Source organism: Pan troglodytes, chromosome 8 (assembly GCF_028858775.2).
Source record: "Pan troglodytes isolate AG18354 chromosome 8, NHGRI_mPanTro3-v2.0_pri, whole genome shotgun sequence".
In the NCBI taxonomy this organism is placed as follows: Eukaryota; Metazoa; Chordata; class Mammalia; order Primates; family Hominidae; genus Pan; species Pan troglodytes.
This window is the reverse complement of record NC_072406.2, coordinates 135,766,065-135,789,431: the sequence shown is the minus strand read 5'-3', so window position 1 is coordinate 135,789,431 and position 23,367 is coordinate 135,766,065. Positions and strand designations below refer to the sequence as shown.

At 48.9% G+C, this 23,367-nt stretch overlaps 1 protein-coding gene across 2 annotated transcripts in view; it reads right to left on the bottom strand.

Annotated features, from left to right (window-relative positions):
- Positions 1-2,231: 2,231 nt before the first annotated feature.
- Positions 2,232-23,367, bottom strand: part of GPR26 (G protein-coupled receptor 26) — a 31,097-nt gene continuing 9,961 nt past the window's right edge. Inside the window, exons 3-4 of one of the 2 annotated variants that reach the window (XM_016919554.1) lie at positions 11,424-11,695; positions 10,597-11,326 (exon numbers count right to left, since the gene is read on the bottom strand). In XM_016919554.1, coding sequence (XP_016775043.1) covers positions 11,464-11,695 — 232 coding nt within the window. In that variant the 3' untranslated portion in view covers positions 10,597-11,326; positions 11,424-11,463. Of the gene's footprint in view, positions 11,696-23,367 lie in introns of both variants that reach the window. The other variant, XM_521629.7, reaches the window with a different exon arrangement.

Below are 23,367 nucleotides of genomic sequence, written 5' to 3'. Positions count from 1 at the left end.
GTGTGGATATTGACGCTGGGACAGTGGTTCCCTGGGTGCTCCCGAGCTTGCCTGCAGGGCCCCTGCAGAAGGGAGAGGCATTAGGAGCGAGAGAGATGGAGCTGGCCTTTCTGGGAGCAGTTGTGTGACCTTGCACAAGTTGCTCCATCCCTGGAGGCTCCTCAATGGTAAAATGGGATAAGAAAGACACTCACCTCCTAGGAATATTGAGGTATTAAATGAGATGGTGTTTTTGGAGTAATTAGTGCAGCATCTGGGACTGGATAGGTGTTCAGGATAGGTAGCTACTCACAGCGTTAGGCAGCATAAGGGTCTTCCCCTGGAGCTGATACTAGAGATGCTCCCATGCTGGGGAGAGTGGCCCCCACAGACTGAAGCATCCCATTCCCATTCCCAGTTACAGCAGCTTTCCTGATTCCTTTTTCTTCTGGGGCTGGGCTGACCTACAAGGAAACTCACAACTCCCCTGAAGACAGCCAAATTCAGCATTGGAGGGCAAGAAGAGGTCCGTCTGCTTAGAACAGTGGCCTGGAGCCCACCTTAAGAGAATGTTTGTGGGGCCCCTGCCACTCCTTCACTTCCCAGGAGTGAAGCCCCATACACAATGTCCATTCTCTACGGGCCTAGTGAAGTTAGAGTCAGCTGCATTAGTCCCAGGTGGGTGCTGGGCCATCGAGCACCACGGGATACCCGGCTGCATCACGTCTGGATCTTCTTGCTCAAATACCTGGCCCCAGGGTCAGGCTTGAGACTGCTGTGCAAATTCACTCAGAAATGGATCAAGCTGTAATGTTGTAAGCACTATGGGTGTGAACAACGTTAAGGAGCCCCAGCCCAGTCCCCTCATCCACAATCTCTCCCATGCCTGCCTTTACACCCCCTCTATGGAGACAGAGTGCTATCTAAAAAGACAGCACTGAGGCTGACTGGCAATGTTGACTGTGCGGCTAACCCTGTGTCAAGTGCTGTTCTGAGTGCCTGAAGCATGATGACTCAGTAGTGATGCTAGCCAGTGTTATCCACAAGGAAACTGAGGCATAGAGAGGATAAGTCACTCATTCTAGGTGGTACAGCCAGTTAGTGGCAATGCTGGTAATTTGATCATGTGTGCTCTGGTTCTTAGTCGCTGTTCATGTTAGGATATTAATTTTATGTTAATTCTTTGGCTGAGAAGGAAGTACTGTCCTAAGGAAGCAGTAGCTGAGGCCTGGGGGACCGCAGTCCCGTGAGAGCCACTGTGATGTGGATTGGGCCTCTGGTGTCTGCAGATGTGAGGCACCTGCTATGTGCTTTATGTGCCATGCTGATTTAATCCTCACAAGACCTTGAGGAATAGAGGGTCCTTCTCCCCATTTGGAGGGGAGGAAATGGTGCCACAGAAAGGGGATTGTGCTAGGATAGAAAGAGGCAAATCTGATATTTGAACCAGAAAATTGTAGAGAGTTTTGAAAGAATGGAGTAACTTGCCTAAGATCCTAGGACTTATAAGTTCTAGTATCTGATATCAGGAAGTCAGTTCCTTCTCTAGGCGTCAGTCTCCCCAGCTGTAGAAGAGAGGCCTTTGCTGAATCATCTCTAAGTTCAGGAAGTGTCTTCATGGATTTGGTAAAAATAGGAGTTTAGTATCAGTCACACCTGGGTTCAAATCTCTATGCCTCCTTACTGTGTGATCCTGGGCAAGTCATTTAACCTCTCTGAACTCAGTCCCTGCATCTACTAATTGAGAAGCCCCACCTCTGGAGCTCTATGAGAAACTATAGCCAAGACCCCTAGCAAAGTGCCAAGCACACAGCAGGCAACCAAGAAGTCTGGTCCTCCTTCTCCCAGGCCCCTCCTACTCTGTTTCTGAGATCCAAGAAGTTAATTAGTCATCTAGCAAAGCCTGAGGAACTGGGCCAAAGTGGCAAAAATTGCAAGGTATTTGAAAGGGTGGGGAATACGCATCCCCCTGGTCAGGGGTGTTTGGGAAGGGGAGGGCTGCTGTGGTTTTGGGCAAGTTAAGAGATGGCCCCCCAAAGGATGAATACCTACTACTCAGAAGGCTGCGGGGGTGGGCAGGAGCACCTGGGGCATTGGAAATGGGAGAGAAAAGGGGTACAATATTGGAAGACAGGAAAGAGAAGAAATAGAAACTTTGGTGTCACCATGAAATTACGTGGAACTAACATTTCTGGCAATTAACCTGTACCTTAAAATGTGTTTACATCAGGTCATCAAAAGTGTGCAAGAGATTTTATAACAGGAGGCTTTATTGGACAGAATCACAATATATACTTTTTCCCTGTATTAACCATCAATTCTATCATAAAAATATATTACAGCATTTGATATGTATCCACAAAACACAAACCATTGTAAACAGAGCAGGCAGCATTGGCCTTGGATTCAAAATTCTTGAGTCCCATTTCAACAGAAAACAGCTGTTGGCAAGTGGATTACACAGAAGGTAATATTGCCGTATTGGGAGGGCTTCTGGTAATACTAAAAAAATGGAGCCATACTTATGTTTAATAGATTAGAAGAAAGTAAATGTAAAACTACAATGTTGACACACATGAGAGGATGCTAAACTTTTGCTTCATTTGTTTTCTACTCCGAGTGTAGCTGTTTGTGTTCATGAACATTCACCCACATGCATATAATCACGGGCACACAAACATTCACCCATATGCATATAATCACGGGCACACAAACATATACCCATATGCATATACTCATGGGCACACAAACATTCACCCGTATGCATATACTCATGGGCACACAAACATTCACCCATATGCATATACTCATGGGCACACAAATATTCACCCATATGCATATAATCATGGGCACACAAACATTCACCCACATGCATATGATCACGGGCACACAGACTTATGGGAGCACAGGGTTATGGGCACATTCACTCCAACACAAACACACAGATGTCCCACCCATTTTCCTAAGAGTCTGACATTAAGGGATTGCAACATTGTACATAAGCCAATCATTTGCAGGTCACTTTGTCCCCAGGAAAGAAATATCTTTTATTTTTCTAAATCCTGGTTTCCAAAAGTATTCTTGATGTGTGCAAATAAATATAAAGTGCATTTCCATATTGAATGCTAAACCAGCTGGCACATACCTTAGGTTTCCTTAACTGGACTCCCTTCTATCATCTACTAGCCACTCTCTGGATGCCCCAAGCTAAGGTTGGTGTGAGTTCCCCACCCCACTTTTCACAGACATGAAAAAAATAGAATCTATGATAATTCAAGGAATGTAAAGAATTGGTGTTCAGTGCCCTCATTACTAGGAGCCTCCAGGAGGACTGAGGATAGCATTTAGCCAGCTGTCCTCTCACTAAAGGGAAGGGATGGTTCTCCCATTGGACACTGGGCAGAGTAAAGCCTCCGTGTGGCGAAATGAGTGTGTTCCATGAAGAAGGACGGACGGGAGTGGCTAAAGTTGTCTACTGGCATCCACTACACACGACATACTATGGCAGAAGGAGAGATCTATGCATTCCTAGGAGCTTCCTCACCAAACACCAGCATTAATAATGCACATCCAGATGGCAGGATTTGATCCTTCTCCCAGATGAGCCTGTGAAAATTAAATCTGGCCTATTCCGGTGTCTAGAAAAACCACCCCAGGTGGTAATGGGCATCAGGCAAGGCACCTTTTTAATTTGTGCTGTTTGTGATCCAGAGTTAGCCATTTTCCCCTGGGGAAATCCTGATGGGGTTGGTGGCACACCAGACTCCGCAAATGTTTCTGCACTCCAAAAGAGGTTGTATTTACATGTTTGTTGTAAAACAGGAGTGTTGAGGTTTGGAACAATTTCAGCTTGCAAGGGAACTTGACATTCGAAGGTTGTTAGAGCAGAGGGTTTGGTTACTATTAATAATTCAAGCAAAGATTTGGTAATACATGAGTGCAAGGCAATGTCAAGCTGAGTCTTTTGGTGCAGGGTGTTTGGTATTTCAGCCGATGCATGAGCAGTCACTATGGTCTGGTCCTTAGGAAACTGACCATCTTGGGTCACCCAATCAATTGAGTGTCAACGTGATGGCATCCAATGCTCCCCCGACATCAAACCCAATCCCTGAGGATTGTCCGGGATAAGACTGAAGCCTTGCGCCTTGATGGTGATACTCTTAACTCTCACTGTTCAGAGTAGACTTCCTCTCTCCAAATACAGATTTTAGGCTCTTGAAACCATCAAATCATGGGCTTTGGCTTCTATTAAAGATGTGCAACAATTCTTCCGTGCCAGGGAATGAGTACAACAGTGACATGCTGAGCATGCATGAGAGGACACAGGAAATACCACACGCTGGTGTTCCTAAGAACACACGCATGCCCCAAGGGGTACACATCGTCTTTTGAGTTAAAAATCCAAATTACTTTAAAAGTCCTTAAATATGGGTATACGTGATGAACTGGAACACTGCTAAGATTGATTAGACTCATCAAATTTGACCTTTAAATGCTAGATGCTATTTACATGACACACTGTACGGGCAACACCCGGAGATAGGTGTGGGAGTGAAGGGAGGGTGATTGAATTGCCAAGTAGCATGAGGACAGCTTTTGCCAACTGCTTGTTTCTGCTGTGTGGATTTTTCCGTTTGTCCTGGGGGTATGTGGCAGTGCCCATCAGGACCCTGCATTGATATTAAATGTGTGGCACTCCCTACCGAAGACAAACATTCGAACCCTTCAGGATATTGTCAGAAGATGGGCCCTGGCTGGTGTGGTTGGTTTCTTAAGAGTGAATTATGCTTCCCTCCCCACGCTGTGTAATGAAGATGCCCCTCAAAATGAATGAGATTCATTTTCCTTCCTCCTTTCTCTCCTTTCTTCCTTCCTTCCTTCTTCGTTCAACTTCCTAGGGAATCTGCATCAGGAGAAAGAAGTGGCTAGGACTCCTTCCTTCCTTCTTTTTCTTTGCCTTCCTCCCCTCCCTCCTTCCTTTTTTCCTTCCTTTCTTCTTTCCTTCCCTTTTTCTCCTTCCTTTGTTTTTCCTTCCTTCTCTCCTTCTTCCTTCCTTTCCCATTCTTCCTTCTCTCTTCCTTCTTTTCTGTCTTGCTTCTCTTCTTATTTCTTTTCTTTCTTCCTTCTCTTTTTTGGTAGCTAAAAATATATGGATTTTCTCCATGTCCTCTCTTTCTAAAAGAGACCTAATTCTTATATTCCCAACCTCAAGACTTCTATCATCTCCCACTGGCCACAGATCATCATCACGTTCAGCCCATCTCAAGGGGCACTTGCCCTCCCCTCTCAGCCCTCACCTGACACCATCTCTGGACCCACACTGAGCTCTGTCACCACTGGACCCCTCACCAGGCAGGCTCCCATCTCCTCTGTGCCTTGCCACATGCTCTTCCCTACTGTAAGTTCTGGCCCAATGCCACCACCTCTGAGAAGCCTTCCAGAACCCTCCTTTCCCACCAGCTAAGTTCTCTAGCCCTCCCTCTGTACCCCCACAGCACTGAGTACACACTTCCAGGGCAGCCCCGCTTCCCACACTGCAGAGTAATGACCTGTCTCCCCCAGAGCCTGACAAAGCACAGGGCCTGGCACACAGTAGGTGTTCAGTAAATGTTTGGAGAGTGACAGGCAAGTCTGCTCATAGTTCTGGACCACAGCCTGCAGCTGCCACATGCCACCCTCCCAGAGGCTCCAGGACTCCGCTCCTCTGGACCCCTGACAGATCTCTTCTTCTGCACAGTGATGTCTTGGCCAGGCTGAGTGAAGCCACCATGTGTCCTAGCCGCTTCTTTCTCCTGATGCAGATTCCCTAGGAATTTGCATGATTGTGTTCCTTGGGACCTCTGATTCCTCCTTTCTAGACAGTCAACCCCCAGATGTGTCTGGCTCCTGCTCTTTCACTCCGCATTTGTGGAATGAGGTGTGAGGGGGCAGGAGCAAGCCTGGAGTTCCTGCCACCTTCCTTTGACCAGGCCAGAACTTAGGCCACAGCAGAGCAAAGGCAGCTGGCCTGGGGTTGGACTAACTTTTTGGGGGCTAATAGGCCATTGGTCTGGGGAGACAGTGTGAGCCAGTGGGGAAGTTGGGGAACTTACAAACCACACTGCTCTCATACCACTTTCTCCCCTGAATCTGCAAGAACAGACCGTAGAGGCCAAGCTCCACCCAGCCTCTCCCCGAATCCATCTCAGCCCAGGTTCCAGAGCCAACACCAGGGCCCTCTAAGTCAGTTCTCCCGGCTGCAAGGTGCAAAGAGGTCCACTTTGGTGCCAGGGGAAATGCAGGGTCCTACTGATGCTCCTGGGGGCTGCTGGCCCAGAGTTTCAGGGAAATCTAGGCTGACAATGAGCCTCACACACTAAAACAATTAGATAGATTCCCTGTCGGCACAAAGGACTTGTGAGCCATATGTTCTGGGCACAGAGGTTGCTGCAAAGCTTCTTCCCTCAGAATTCCCCTAGAAACACATACAAAGTAAAAGGAGTCTGGAGAATTCCTTCCCAAGCAAGTGGCAGCCATATGACGGGAGAGGTCCCAACGCCCAGCTGGTGGGTATGGGTGTTAGCACAGGAGCTGAGAGTAAGGGGCTGTTTCCTAATGGCAGAAAAACATCTGCTGAGCCTAGAGCTGCCCAGAGTGAGGTGCAGGGGATTTCATGGAGAGATCAATTTTGTCCCTCTGAGAACAAAATGGCCCAGTCCTTGAATAAAACTGGAGATTGAACCATTTGGAGAATTAGGGAAAGATACAAGACAATTGAAACTTAGATACTTATTAATAGAAACACTCAGTTTCCCCATGGTCACTGGTCCACCCTCCTTGAGAGCCCTGCCCTGTTTTGCATTCTCCCCCAAACCTCCCTGTCTCCAGGACTTTCAAATCCTCCCAGATGTGTAACGTAGAGATAATAACAGCACCTACATCAAAAGATTATGATGAAGATTAATGGGAAACACTACCCCTAAACCCTGATCTCAGACAACTTTCTCCCCTGAACCTGCAAGCGCAAACTGCAGAGGCCAAGCTCCACCCACCCTCTCCCCAGGTCCGGCCCAGCCCAGGTCCCAGAGCCAACACCAGGGCCCTCCATGTGAGTCCATAGCCTGATGTCTAGTCTTTCCTCCATACCCACCAGCTGTTAGGACACTGTCATTACTGGCTGCTCCAAGTGACCTGGAAGGGTCAGCCACACGGGATGAGCTGGGAGCCAACAAGAGACCCACACCCAGATACTGGCATGGAGAACTGTCTCTCGCTGACCTTGCCTCAGCCTGGCTCAGCTCCTGTGTGTGAGGCTGGCTGGGAAGAGGGCAGGACAAGCTCTGGGTAGTGGCAGAGGTGGCAGATGTCATCACCTCCCACAGCCAGGCTGCCCCAGTAGAGTTTGATCCAAGACCCAAGCAAGTGCCCCCAAGGGGACCCCTCTGAATGCCAGAGTTCCTTCCTCTAACAAGGCTTCCTGGCTCAGAGCCAGCCAGCTCTGCCATCCTCTGCCAGTACCCCAAATATATCTCATCCTTATGACCTGGAGCCCCATAAAAAGGAATGAAGATGGGTTTTTGCAATTTCATGGAGAGGTCAATTTTGTCCCTCCAAGAACAAAATGGCCCAGCCATTGAATAAAGCTGGAGATTGAACTGTTTGGAGAATTAGGGAAAGATACAAGACAATTGAAACCTAGATAGTTATTAATAGAAACACTCAATTTTCTATAGAGTTTATCCAAGTGTCTAAGATCATTTCTCCTTAGGGGATGGTTTGAAGAAAACTCCTATCAGTTACCTGGGCATCGATGATTAAAAGTGCGGAAACCCAGGTCCTGCCTGGCCCTGCTGAAATTGATCTCTGAGGAGGGGATGCTGGAATCTGCATCTTAAACAACCTTCCGTGGTGACTTCTGTGAATAATTTAAGAGCTAATGGCTCCCTTCCAGACACATGAAGCCCTAAATATGACTCGGACCTCTTTTTCCCATGGTGCTCCCCGTCCAGAGGATAGGAGCTGACCCAAGGGATTCCTGGCACCTGATATAATATCCTCATTAAACTCAGGCAAGCTAGTTTATCCTGCATCTGGGCTAAATTCTAACAATGCACAGCCTTTGGTTCCTCCAAGGGTCACACTGTAGCCATGGGAAGGCCTCATCTACCTGCACCCAAGCATGTAAAAGGGTGACAACCGGGACATGAACCTGGCCCCATTCTTTCTATCTTTTCTTAGAAAGAAAGGCACCATGAAAAAGAAAACGAATTTCACAGACATAAGGAGAGAGTTTTATTGCTCATGGGGACAGGAGGCTGAGCTGAGTCCTAGAAGAGATAGAGTTGGTCTGAGATGGTTCAAATCCATTTCCCCTCCTGCCCAAGCCTGCTTTCTAAGTAAAAACAGGCAGGTGATTGGTAAGCCATCTTTGAGAGGCGAGCTGACCATGAGACAAACCCTAAATACCAGGGCACACATGCAAATGGACGTTCCCTTTGGAGGTCCCTCGGCTGTAAAATCCCCTCCCTCAGAAAGGTGCCATATAAAAAGCCGGAATAGTTGCAGGGTGACTTAAAAAGGCAAATTCTGATTGTGTAGGACTAGGAACTCAGCCCTATATGTGGATTTAGGAATTTGAAAGCCCCTCCTTTATGGCCTTATTTCCAAGCTTCTTGAAAGATTTCTACCCAGTCCAACAGTTCACCAGAGTTTGGGCCTTAAAGGTCAAGTCTCACCCTGGAGTGAAGTCAAGCAAGTAATTTTAGTTTGATTCAGATGCTGAAAATCTTGGTGTTTCTATGTGTTATACCTGAGAAAACAATGTTACCTTTGATAAATTAAATTAACAAAATGAGGTAGATAATTCAATTGGGAGTAATAAAGCCAGGGGGCAAATTTGATAGACTGTATAGAGATGAAAATAAACATTTATCTAAAGGTAATTACAGCAGAGTTGGCTAACACTGGTTGCTAATACATTAATTTTCTTCTCACTTTCCCTTGGGATTTAATTCATGTGTCCAAATAATAATGAAAATACCCAATCAATGGATTTATCTGGAGTTTTTGTCTACGTGATGTCGGTACAATTGGTTTTAGAGGTATAGTGAAAATTATGAAAAGCATCTTTTCAAGATATGTGATGTTGTGGGTGACAGATCTTGCTTCTTGGCTAAAGAAGAGGTAAAAGAGATCTAGTTGCTACTGGGAGTACAACACGTTGCCTATACAGTACAGAGAAAGCAGAAAGAGCATGTGCCACAGTTATTCTCCCAAAGTGATATTGATGAAAATGTATTTTGCTGCTGGAATTTGGCTGTTGACTGACCTCATGCACTGGGCCACTTTTGCCCAACTTTGAAAGCGTTTGTGTGAGAAGGGAGCTACTCTCCTCCAATTCAGCTGTGCATCCTGTCTTGGCTTCTGCTGGTTTTCAATCCCACTGGTCCCTCTGGGGTTGGGATGTTGGAGGGTGCACAGTTACTTGCCACCAGGAAGCAAATGTCTGTTGCTATTGTAATATGAGTGGCCAAAGGAGCTCTGAGCCAGAGCAATTTTGTTTCAGGGACACACACAGTCATGTCTGGCAGTGGTGTGCTAGTAGATGTTTCACAATCAGCTCTCTGTGGGGCAAAAGGCCTGATTTACAGCACTTGCTGATTTTCATGGTATAAACACTCCCACCGTGGCTGACTTCAGCTACCGACATGATGCCCCAGATCATGAAATTGGGAAGGATTGTGCCCCATTGGCTTCCCCAAGCAGATATGAGCCCATCTCTGACAGCAACTGCAAGATGCCAAGGCCTCCTTGGAAGCTACACCTGTCTCCATTCTAGTCTCCGTGGAAACTTTGAAACTAGACAAGACTAAGCCAGGTGAATTGTTTTCTAACTGAGGAGCTAAGAGTTAATAAGACGTCTTTTCAAATAAAGATGCAGATACTTCTCTGCCTTTAAAAATTGGGACTGCCTAGAAGTAAAAACCAATAGACTCTTCACTTCCTTCCCGTTGGACCACATCCTTCCTTCTATACCTCCAAAGTTAGGATGTAAAGAGCTGGAAGGAGAGAATGAGCCATCTGATTCCATTGCTCCCCGTGCTTCCCACCCTGGAGGAATCACTTAGAGTGGAGGATTGAAAAATAACTGCTCTGAGTATTCACAAGTCAATTTGAAATGGTAGACAAAGAAGAGATGGCCAGAAAGCAGGGGTGGCTCTCCTTGGTTTTTATTAAATCAAGTCAGGACTGCTAACAGATTGGCATGTGTTTTATAGGTGCAGTATTCCATAAAAATTTCACTGTCTCTAATCACTTGAACCTGGAAGGCAGAGGTTGCGGTGAGCCTAGATCGCACCATTGCACTCTAGCCTGGGCAATAAGAGTGAAACTCCCATCTCGAAAAAAAAAAAATTCACTATCTCATCATTAGCACAGGGCACTTTCTTGATAACCTTGAACAGCCTCTACTTTCTGTTAATAGGCTTACAGAAACTAAGGAAATGGAGGTGCCAGGACAATGGAACCCAGTGACTTAAAATCAAGGCAAAAATCCCTGCTCAGGCCAGTTCTTGCCCATCCATCTCCCAGGACATGCCAGATAAGATGCATAAGACAAGTTGAAACACTTCCTGTAAATTCAGGTCACAAACAGGGGGAAGGGAGGACCAACCAGCCACCTTCCTCCTACCTTTACTGAGCTCCAACAATTAGGACTTGTAAATCAGAAAAAGGTGACCTCCCAGTCAAACTTGAAAGAACCTAATACATGTAGGACCAGCCTATTTAAACCATTTTCATGCTAAGATTGTCTGCACACACAAACATTCGCTTTTAGGGGGAAGGAGAGGACTAAAGTTGAATCCAATTGACCATTTCTAAGACAACTGGTCAGCAGCAATTGGGCAGCCACTAGTTGTGAAACATTTTCCCTCAGGCACAGAGCCCAAGAGTCCCAGCTGGGCACAATGTCGTTAGTACCAGCTGAATAATATTTGGGTTGAAGCAGCCACCACTACCCTGTGGAGACGAGGTGCCATGTTAGATCCGGGCCAAATGACCACTGCCAGCCTCCCTTTCAGCATGGCTGAAATGTCCCCTGGAGACTGTCACTTTTCTTCAGCATGGAGCAGCGTCCAGTGGTCAGCAGGCAGGTGGACACCATGCTTCCCACCTACCACCAGCTCTCTGCATCCTTGACAGTGACAGAACTGAGTGTCATCCCCCAGGGAGCCTCAGGTGAGTCCAGGAGCTCAAAGCAGCTTCTTAGAAAGAAAGGCCAGCACACGGCCTACAGTCATCCTTTGGTGACAAATAAGGAGTGTCCAATATCTGCCCTTGAGGAACCAGGAAGCAGGCTCTGGAGCCCCTACAAGCCAGGGAACCAGGATCACTGGGCATGCCAGGGACTGGTGGCTGGTGGTGTCCACCCAGGGGCCCCCACGCCCTCCCACCCTTCTTCTCACCGCTGCCTCATTCTAAACTCTTCAGCAGGAGCGCGGTCCTTCACTCAGACACCGGCAGAATGTTCTGGCTGTGAGAGTCGCCTGTGAGGCCAGAGGAGTGGATGGAGCGTCTGTGCAGGAGCCTGTTCAGAATCTCCTTGCAGCTTTTGCGGTACTGGTGTCGCAGTAAGGAGTACACAAAGGGGTCTGATGCGGCCTTGCTGTACGCCAAGCACTTGGACAGCACCCCCCAGTGGGAGCCGATGGGCACCGTGGAGAAGAGCTCCACTAGCCTGCGGAGAGACAGGGAAGCTGTTAATGAGGACATAGCTAAGCACCGCCTGGAGTGGCCATGGGCCAGGGCCTGTCTGTGCCCTGCAGACCACGGTTTCCCAGCCCAACCCTCAATTTATCTGAGACTGCCTCCTCAAATAACAATAACAGTTTACACCAATGATGATGATGGTGAACATTCATCAGGCTGGGTTTTATTCTACACACTGTGTTAAGCACTTTCCATATGTGGTTTTGCTGAGCCCTGGGAGATATGACCATCTCTGTTTTACATGCAAGGAAACAGATGTCCCAGGAGGTTAGATACTTTGCCCAAGGTCACATGGCCAGTAATTGTAAAGGCAGAATTTGAACCTAGGTCCGTCTGACTCTGAAATCCAAGCTGCACTGAGAACCCAGCTATTAGCTAATAGCTGGCTGTCTTGGCTTTGGCGCCAACTCTGCTGCTGACTTGTCATATGGTCCTGGGCATCTCTGTTCACTCCTTGGACCTGCATGTCTCATGTGAAAAACAAAAAGGTGGGACAATATCGTCTCAATGATCTTTTAACTAGAAGAGTCTGGTCCCATTGTTTGCTTCCGATCCTGGCTCTGTGTTCCTAAGGAAGTTGCATGGAAGGAAGGGCTCAGAACAATTTTGAAAACATTTTGCAAAGCTCAAAGTATGTCATGCACAGGAAAGAATGCTGGCAAGGAAGTCCTCTTCCCTGGGTTCGGATCCTGGTGGTCTTTGACAATAGCCGCGGTCAGGTGATCCTAAAGGGACCTTCATTCTTTGGGGGAGGGCGAGGAAAGACACAGCCCATGTATCTTAGAGTCCTCTCGGTGCCACCAGACAGCTCCAGGCAAGGGTGCTAATACCATGTTATGAGGTCAGGGAAAGCCTTCAACAGAATTCTACCCTCCACCCAAATCAGGCCATTTACTCTCTCAAGTGTGTCCAGCACCCCTGGCCATATTTGGACATTATCCAGCATTAACATGAAATAGAAAAGACCCACAGAGCTGGGAGAGAGTCTGGAGATCATATAACACTGTCTCCTCCACCCACTGTCATATGAAAAAATTGAGGCCCAGAGAGGGAAAGGGGTTACCAGATATCACACAGCAAGTCAGTGGCCATGGAAGGTGCAGCACCTGTACTCCCCTCTGACTGGGGGTCTAGTACCTGTATTCTACCTGGAGTACCTGCAGATAGAAGGCGGTGGTGGCTCTCAGCTTGGGGATCTGGCCAGGTGAGGACCCAGGTACAGAAAGAACTGAGCTTGAGCTGGAACTCAGTGCTTCTATCTTTAATTGGTTATACTTAAGCCTTCTTTGGGCTGTAGAGCTGGCGAAGAGGAGGAGGAGGAAGCTGGTGGACTGCGATCCTCCACAGAAATGCCCCTTTCTGGAACAGGCTCTCAAGGAGTCCACTCTGAGGACCCTCTAGTTAGCATCCCATTTTCAGCACCACTGTCTACCTTTGCCCTCTGACCCTGTGGGGGACTGTGGCTATGTCTCCTCTCATATGCTTGGGAGCCTGAATGGGGAAATGGAGCTGTGAACACTTAGGAAATCTATACTTTAAAGAAATCTATTTTGAGAAGTGATGAATTCAAAGGGACAAAAAAACCTGAATTTAGAATTCACACCTAATAATAACAATGAATTAGCTGAATGCCAACACATTGTTGCTATGCGATGCCAAATTGCTTTTTCAAAATGTCTATAGTTTTTTATACCTTGCTAAATTCAGGCTTAGCATTTTGGCTCTCCCAAAAGGATTTATTGAAAGAACCAGATATCATCAAACCATTCAGCAAGATCAAAATTGTTATTTGCAGGCTCTGTAGATTTCACAGAATAAAATTATTCAAGACAATCTAAAATTTCACCATTTAGATAATTAAGAGGTAAAATCTATTGCATTTGCTTCTCAGAGATCTCATGGCAAGTCTCAGCTCTCCACCTGGCTCAGACATCATAATTCCCAGTTGAGTGTCTCCTTTGGGCCGAGCACTTATGTGTACAATCTCTAACCGTACAATTATCCAGCAGAATGAGAATCATTATTCCCACTTTACAGGTGAGGAAATTGAGGCTCAGAGAGATGAGCAGCAAGTCAGGGTCTCCTGCATGGGAAGCCCAGCTCCATCTTACTGCAGTCCAAGTCCTGGCTAGTGGCCACACCAAGATGTGAATCTCAGCATTGCAGACATGACAAAGGAAGCTCTGGGGTCCCTTCCGGCTCCAAGAACCCCTTTCCCATGAGGTCACTCTATGCTGTCTGGAACTTTTGTCACTTGCCCGTCCACACTGTGCACAATGACAATTTCTGCTTTGAAAAGCCAATGTATGGCCTTTATCAGGGCCTCCAAGCAAAGAGATGCTTTGGCTGAATACAGGCCTGGACACTGCTGCCATGTGGCCACTGGCAGGGGGTAGCTGGGATGCCCCCTCCAGGCCCGGCTGTGGCTGGCTGAGCTGCTTTCTCGCGGCCCCATGTAGGTGGTTCCCTGCGCCTGCCGTGGCTGGCTGCTGGCTATGCTCAACACTAGCTCCGACAGCCCCCAGCTCCTTTTGTTGATGAGAAGAGGCAAGGGTTTCGATATTGCCATTAACGACTTCTTTCTAATTCCAGATCCGGGCAGGCATCTGGATGAGCACCAGATCCCTTCCAGATGACCTTTTAGAGAGGGACAATTCAGTCCATGTTTTCCTGCCAGATCTAGCTCTGCTCACCCCTTCCTTGTGCCCTTCCCTCCAGGAAAGGGGCATTACAATTCTGCCCAGTCACATGTCACTAGTGGGCAGGGTCACAGTGTGCTAAAGGGAGCCTCTCCTCCTCCATGTTGTCAGCTTATTTAATGCCTTTCCCCCTCCACAGTCAAAGTTAGTGGATGGTCTCAGGACGGGACGTGGGAGGGAGGCAGCTCGCAGAGCAGAAGTCTCCAGTGTAAGGCCCTATCTCCTGCTCGGTTCTGGCGGAAAGCCCTACAGTGAGGGGTTATTGGGCTCAGGTGTTAACAGAGCAGGACTTGGCTTCCTTTTGTCATGGCCCCCATTGAGGGTTGAATTGCATCTCCCCCAAAAATTCACATGTTGAAGTCCTAACCCCTGGTGTCGGAATGTGATCCTACTTAGAAATAAGATTGTTTCAGATACAAATCAGGTCATAATGGAGTAAGGCGGTCCCCTAATTCCGTACTATTGGTGTTCTCATAAAGGCAGAAACTTGGACAGAGACACACACACAGGGTGAGTGCCGTGTGAACACGAAGGCAGAGATCAGAGTGAGACATCTGCAAGCCAAGGAATCCAAAAATGGCCAGCAAACCACCAGGAGCTCGGGGAATGGGTGGAGTGAGCTCTTCTTCACAACCCTCAGAAGGAACCAACACCTTGATCTTGGACTTCTGGCCATGGGAACTGTGAGAGGTCTTTCTGTGTTAGAGCCGCTCGGTTTGTGGTACTCTGTTACGGCAGCCCTAGCAAACCAAAATGCCACCTGAAGAACCCCATGGGGAGCAGGGGAGGCTGTGTGGTTGTGTGGTTGTTCTGGGGACCCCTGGCCATAACAGCATCAACCAGCCCCACCCCACTCCTAGAGCACGTGTATGCCAAGGTCAACCCTGGAGATCTGACAAAGATTAGCAGCCCCAGGAACAGGGTGTCGCCCCTTGCCACCCTCTAGAAATTAGGGCCTGTCCCCACAAACATCGCTGCCTGCCACCTGCCCAGAACTTCCACTGAGCACAAGATGACTTTCCGTGTGCTCTCTGGGGCATGAGGCTCCATTCGGGGGAAACGTTCATGCTTATGTGCTCAAAAGGCTCACATGCCTGCCCTGACACAGCTCCCCCCGGAAAATCCCCTGGGGTTAGGTCCACACCCTCGGTCAGCAGATCAGGTTGGGGGAGGGGATGGAGCTGGGGAGAGGCCGGGATCCCCTCTTCCAAGCATGTCAGGGGATTCTGACACAAGAGCCCAGCCCCTATGGAAGCCTGGGGTGTGTGGGTTTGGAGAGGATACAAAGTGCTGCAGGGCGCAGAGCTTGTGGATGAAAAGGAAGCAGAGCACAGAGATGTGTATTTTTCTGACTTAGGGTGAGACACAGAGCAGATACCCACAGATCTTGCCAGACCCCCAAACCCTGTGTGCTTGTACTCCTATGTTCTGACAGCTGTCCAGGGAACTATTCCATGGAGCCATGCCTCCTCTCTCAGTGACAAGCCCCTCTGATGTGGGGGACTGGCGCATCTGAGCTGGCTGCCGCAGTCCAGGGCTGATGGAGACAGGAAGCTGCCCACCCTTGCTCCTCACCCATGGGGACCTCACATTCCCACCCAGCAGCCTAGGCAGTCCTGGTCCCGGGAGGCAGGAGGGAGGCATGTCTGCCAGAACTCCAAGGCCTTCTCTGAGCCTCTGGAGAGACCAGTGTCCTGATCTTGCTCCACAATGGGAATCCCCAAGGGAAGCAAGTTCCAAAGTGAGAACAGGACCGTAACCCCTGCAGCCCCTGACCCAGCACCTCCTGTGGGCCCCCAGGGGCTCTGTGTTTCCTTAACTGCTTCACAGAGACCATCTCAGGACCCCAGTATCACTCTCCCTATGGTACAGAAGATGGAACCAAGGCAGAGAAGTGTCAAAGCTACACAGCCGGAACATTCAGGAACCAGGATTTGAAACTGGAAGGTGGGTGCCGGTGACCATGTGCCTTCCTGGTGCCAGGCTGCCCCACTGGCCTCCTTGACGCAGGTTCCCATTCCTCAGTGTGATCAAGCACCTGTACTTTCAAATCCTGAATTTAAAGTGACAAATTAGCACCCTTTATTTACACCTTCTATACCACCATCATCTCTCCTCTCTTCTCTCTTCCTCTTTCCCTCTCTCACTCACACACACACACACACACACATAAACACATGCACACACATACATACATACACATGTATACATACACACACACATACGTTGTGTACTAAATGCAACTTGGGCCACAGAACATTCCTTGGACAGCCAGCCCAGGGTCTTCCCAAGACTTCTGGAGAACTCAGCTTGTGTATTTGAAGACCTGCATATTTGAAGTAATGAGCTGATGCTTTAAATTTTTATGAGACAGAATGGAGAAGTCATTTTATTAATAGAATATCAATCTTTGGGAATCCCCTGCATATGAGACCCCTCTCCCATCTACACATTTTCCTGACTTTGAAAAGCCACAATAATGGTGCTGTCAGATTTTCAAGTGCCTCAAAGGCTGATTCCAATGATTTACGACAACCACAATTATTTGTAAGCGTAGATCGCTGTGGAGAGCATAGCCTTACAAATGCTTCCAGACATGTGGATTTTAATTCAGAAAATATGTCATTTGAGCTTTTGGATGAGAACCTGTTGTGGATGTGCAGGCCCTGCTCAAAGACTCTGGGAAGAGTCCTCTGTGACCTAGGGCTTTGAGGACACAGAGCCTGTGTGACTGTGACTTGGAGGTGTCAGACTTCTATTAAGAGTGAAGGTGCAGCTTTGCAAATATGTTTCCCACTGTGGCCTCGTGTGCCCCAGTACACAAGTGCAGGCGGCTCTTTGGCTGGTAGAGTTGGATGTCCTGTCTTTCTGAGATGCCAACTGCATCTGCCAGTGGCTCTGGCTACCAGTGCTGATGGTCTCTTGGGAACTCCAGCTACATAAACTACTGTCAGTGACATGGGAGACTGGGGATGACTGCTGGGGAACCCACCAATTTTGCTAGAGAAACTCAAATGCCTGCTTCACTCACAGGAGCTTGGAGGCCATCTGAGTTCATGTCATGGTACTTATGCGTGGCCCTACTGGAAATCAGGCCGAAAACATACACATGTGGCTTCTCTGTGTTTCCAGCGCCTGCCCCAGTCTTTGGTGTTGTGGCATGGCCTAAAGGCTGAGTTATAGCCAACTGGCCTGACGCTGACCTTTAACTCTTGGCTCAGTCACTCCCTACCCATATGTCCTTGAGCAACTCATCTCACCTCTCTGAACTTCTGTGAGACTAGGATTCTAGCACTTACCTTGTTAAAGCTATCCTAGATGCAATAAGGTATGCGCTGATAGCCCCAGGTGCTTGGCAGGTGTTCACTAAGTGACAGGTATGGTTATAAAGACTTCATGCTCTCCAATAGAAAGCTTGAGAACCTACAGGAACACTGGAATGTTTCTTTTAAACACTTGACCCAAGAATTACGCTTTCCTATCTGAGAAAGTTAACAGGCAAATGTGAAGAGAAGGGAATCCCCCACCCAGCCAGTGGGATCTTCTCCATCAACTCAAAGGGGTGGCAGATATTACAGCAGAATCCTCCTCTCTTCCTCAATATCCTGGCCTCCCAGCTCCCAGCATTCCCAGCTGCCATCTGACGTCAACCTACACTCTTGACACGTCTCCATTTGTAAGGTACAAGGCGGGTGGAAGCGGCAAGGCGGGTGGAAGCGGCAAGGCTGGTGGAAGCGGCAAGGCTGGCTGCCTAGATACAGTCACTGGGGAGTTGTGGGGAATATTAGTTTCTGCGCTGACAGCTCAATGAAGGGTGTAAGTGACACATGAACAACTTGGTTTCAGTCATCTCGGAAACTGCAGCATTCCGTTTCTGAGTGGGTTGTGCCTCAACGTGTCTCCCCACATCCCTCTGGGAGGAAAGTAGGAACCTTTGCTTCTGCTGAGAGAAGAAGCAGAGCGGTCATTGTGAGGGGCTGGGCACGGCCGCCGGTTTCAGGCAGAACACTAGAACTGAGGCTGAGTCACTTGATGGAATTGGGGAAGGCTGGAACCTGACTGAGCCTCAGTTTCCTCATCTTTAAAATGGGAATGTTAGCACCAGGCATGGTGGCTCATGCCTGTCATCCCAGTACTTTGGGAGGCCGATGCAGGTGGATTAGCTGAGGTCAGGAATTCAAGACCAGCCTGGCCAACATGGTGAAACCCCATCTCTACTAAAAATATCAAAATCACCCAGCCTGATGGTGCGCACCTGCAGTCCCAGCTACTCGGGTGGCTGAGGCAGGAGAATCACTTGAACCAGGGAAATGGACGTTGCAGTGAGCTGAGATCGCACGATTGCACTCCAGCCTGGGCAACAAAGTGAGACTCTGTCTCAAAAAAAAAAAAAAAAAAAAACCAAAAAAAAAAACCCAAGAGAATGTTAACTAGGTGCAGAGGGTGTCTGGACAGCTTTGGTACAGCTTCAGGTACAGAGTGAGGACTTACAGGATTAAAAATGAAGGGACATTCCTGAATTAATTAAGGAGATAGAGCTTGTCCTTACTTTTCCTTTCTGAATTCCCCGGGATCAGCCTGTCACTGCCTTGGTGGGTTTTGATTTTTATTTCTATGGACAGTGAGGAGGCTGAGAACAATGAGGAGGTGCTGCATGCAAGGGAGACATCCTTCTGCCCAGGGGGCCCTGGAGCTGCCCAGTGGCATCTGCAGATGGGCTCAGGCTGCCTGGTTCCCTGAGTCTTCCTAGCTAAATGACCTGTGCAGTCTCTTTCCTCTCTGAGCCTTGGTGCCCCCATTTGCAGAGTGGAGCTCACATAGCTCACCCAGTCCATCTCTTGGGGGTGCTGTAGGGCCCAGGAGAAAAACACCTGAGCAAACTGTGGAGTGCTGTGGAAGGCACAGCAATGTCAGATCCAGCTGAACCTGTTGCGGTAATACATTTCTTAGCTCAAACAAGCTCCACCCAAGGGCTACCTCCTGGTCCCCATTAATCCCATCTAGGCCAGGAGTCTCCCATCTCAGGGATCTGACTCGGAACAGGGTTCACACCTGCCACATCTTCTGTGTTGCCTCTTTAGTGATGGGGCTACAGCTGAGCTCAATGCCCCTGGGCCACCACCACTGAGCACCTGGCAGGTTGGAGGGATGCAGCTCGGGCTGCTGTTCTCAAGAGAGCCTGTGTGTGCAGCCAAGGAAGTGACTTCCTCCATATGGAGCTCCAGAACTTTCCAGGACCTACCCCTGGATGTTCCCCCAGGCTTCTGCCTGCCCCAGGGCTGCAGTCCACGATTGCAGCTGCAGTGCAGTGGGCTGATGGGAGTCCAGGAGTATGACTCGCTCAGCAAGCCTCGGGAGATCTGCCTTGGGAGTGGGTAGAGGATCCTGGGGAAGGGGTTTGGAAGCACTCTCTGCATGCCATGGGCTTTAATGCCACAGCCACAGATCTACACAAGAGAGAAGGGGAGACCTGGGTCTGCAAAGACTCCCCAGAGGCCTCTGAGAGCCTGAGGGGCAGGTGGAGAGCCCAATGAGGTTGGAAGTCCAGTTCCACTGCCGACTAGATGCATAGCTCTGGGCAATTATAACACTCCCTGACCCCAGTCCTCAGTTCCTCCAGCAGTAAAATGGGTTGGGATGCAATAGAGACATGGCTATCAGCACACTGGCCATTAGAATCATCTGAGGCGCCTTAAAGCCACCCATGCCCAGCCCCACACCAAGGGAGTCTAACTGAACTGGTTCAGTGTGAGGTCCAGATATGGATTTGGATGTAAAGCTCTCCAGGCGATTCTAACGTAAAGCCAAATTGGCAAACCGAAGAAAAAATTCAAGCTTGCGTGCCTCTCCCAGCCATTCCTACCACTTTCCCGCTAATCCCAGCCTGGCTTCAGAATTGCTTTCAACACAGTGCTCTGCTAGTCACCAGCAGTGGGTTAAAGTTGGTCTGCATGGTGCAACCAGCTCACCCTCCCTGCATGACATGATAGCTTAGAGGGTCCTTTGCCTCCAAAACCCATGGCTTTTGGTTCTCCACAAGGGCTCATTTTCTGTAAGAAGTTAAATCTTCAACTACATTTCAGAGGTCTGCCTTCAGCTTCTTCTGAGACTGGTCATGTCTACACTTGGAAATCATCTTGAAAAGAACAGCAGACAAATAAAAAATTGCTACTGGAAATGTCAGTGATCCGGATTCCAGAGTGGATGATAAGTCCACACTGTGCTGAATGCTTTGCAGGGCGATCTTATTTATTCCTTACCATTGATTGGCTTCTCCTCACAAGCAGTGTGTGTTTCTCAACCCTGACTCAAAGGAAGATGGAAGAGTTTGCATCAGGCTCCCTGGAGGTGGCTGTGAGATTAATCCTGTCCCCTCCACACCCTGCCCAGCCTGGCAGTCCATGTCCTGGCAGGGGAAGTGGAACTCTGATGGGGTCCTGGCCGCACCCATGCACAGCTGGGGCTCAGATGGCCCCTGGTGCAGTAAATATAAATTCACAGAAGCCCATCAGGGTGTGCCTGGAGGGGGGCGCCCAGCCACCCTAAAAACTAAGCATCTGGTTGGACATTGTGGAAGCCATGTGGGGGTAGAGGGATTGGCAAGGTCAGGTGGCTCCAAGAGGGGTGTGATTGCAGGAGTACCCACCAGCAGGCTCTATTTGCCTTGCACTCCTCTCCCTGCTGCCTTGTTTCAGGGTCTGATGTCTCCTCCCTTCAGGCCTCCTGACCCCAAGGAGGAAGACACTGATTTGACTGCTCAGTAAACATTCCCAGATAAACCCTGACATCGAGCAGGGCCCTGACGGGAGAGAAAGGTGGAGGAGGAAGTTCTGAGCATCCTCTTAGAGTGGCTGACATGGAGGTCCTGGCCACTGAAGAATGATATGAGCAGCTCAAGGTCTAGGAGGAGGGAGTGGGGAGAAGGGCACCGGCACACCTCACACCCCTGACTTCCCTGACCACAGGCCAGCGAGGGCTGACAGAGAGAGAAGGCAGGCACGGGTGTCACCTGAAATGTTCTGCTAGTGAATAGAAACAGGTGCAATTAATTTTAATTACATATTTTATTTAACTTTATCATTTCACTGTGAATTCTATATAAAATTACTAGTTATTATTTTAAATGTTTTTTCAGAGAAAGAGGTCTCACTATGTTGCCCCGACTGGTCTCAAACCCCTGGCCTCAAGTAATCCTCCCACCTTGGCCTCCCAAAGCCCTGGGATGACAGGTGTCAGCTGCTGACCCTGGCCAAAAATGTATTAATTTCATATATAGAGTGTGTCATGCTAAGTCTCAGAGCTCGTGTGTTTTTAAACCTATAGCATATCTATTTGGACAGGCCATGTTTCAAGTGCCCTGTAGCCACCTGTTGCTGGTGGCCCCCGTGCTGGACAGCACAGCTCTAGACCTGGCTCATGCTGTCCCTTCTCCCTGGACAGTTGCCCTGAACAGCCAGGCCCACTTCACAAGGCTTGTCCGTGAAGCCCCAGCTGTGAGAGCTCATTCCTGCCCCAGAACCTGTGGAGCCTGGGCGTTTCCCATGACACAGTGCTCCATCTGGGTTAGAGGACTACAAGATCAATGTCCCCAGCAGAGGGGAACTCCCGGGGTCGCACCAACCCATGCCTCCGCTGGAGGGATTCTTTTATGCTCCACAGAAAAGGTGCTCTAGAGATGTGCTGGCCTGGAATGTGGGTGTGTGCTCATTTTAGGAGGTGTTCTTAGGATGGCTCCTCCACACACATAAGAAAGCCAAGGCAGGAGCAGCCGGGGTGGTGGCAGTGGGGCCCGGCGGGGTTCTGCCAGACATATTTTGTACTCATGAGGTTTTCTGGGCATCGCTTCTCTCCCGGGTAAGGTGCTGCTCATCCCCATGGAGGATGAACTGTTCTGTGAATGTTTTTAAAACCCAAGATGCATCAAATCCATTTGGAGGGAGCATATTGAGTTGTAATCTATCATCATCCATTTTACTGAAACGTTACTTCCTGGGCACTATTAGAGAGAACCTAGCTGTAATTTTTTTTTAAAAGGAAAATGTTGTTGGGAAATGAAATTAAGCCAGAGAAAAGTCCAATAGTTTGAAGTTGGAACCGTGTCACCTATCCTCTGAGGGTGCCCATTCACCTCATTAGCCCACGGCTGTCCGGCCTCTGGGACCTAAGAGGAGGCACTCTGTGTGCCCTCCCTGTCTGATGCACCTTCCCGCACTGGATCAAATCCCCTCTTGGTGCAGCAGCCAGTCCGGGGCAGGGGCACTGTGGATGGTGCTGTAAGTGCCAGAGGGAAGGAGAGTGAAGACCACAGATGTCCTCTGCAGGCCTGTGCTGCCTGTCTCCATGGTCCCTGTCCTTAGATCCTCACAACACTGCACTCCTTTCTGGAGGCCCAGAGAGGACACATCACTGGCCCAAAGTCACACAGCAGGATGTGGAGGAGCTGAGGTTTGGGCTCTGGAGAGGCACACTCCAGAGTCATGCTGCTAAGTCCTCTGCCACGCCTCACTTGGGGAGCAACAGAAATCCTTTCTCCTCTGTCACCTAGGCTTTGTGTCTTGTGGAAAACCCTGAATGATGTAAGCTGTGGCTTCCTGGCTAGATGTGGTGGGTCTAGACTACTGGTTCTCAACCAGGGGTGATTCTGGTCTCCAGGGAGCATTTGGTGATGTCTGAAGACATTTTTAGTTATCAAAATTTAGAAGGACTGGAAAGGTACCCCTGCCTCACTAGGAGGTGCTACTGGCATCCCCTGGGTAGAGGCCAGGGATGCTGCTGAACACCCCATGATGCCCAGGACAGCCCCTGGCACCAAATAAGTATCTGGCATAGAATGTCGGTGGTGCTGAGGTCTAGCGGACAGTTTTAGAAAGAAGAACCAATAGTTCTGCTCCAGTCAGACCCATCCAGAGACCTGCAGACAGGCCTTGGTTCCACGTTCAAA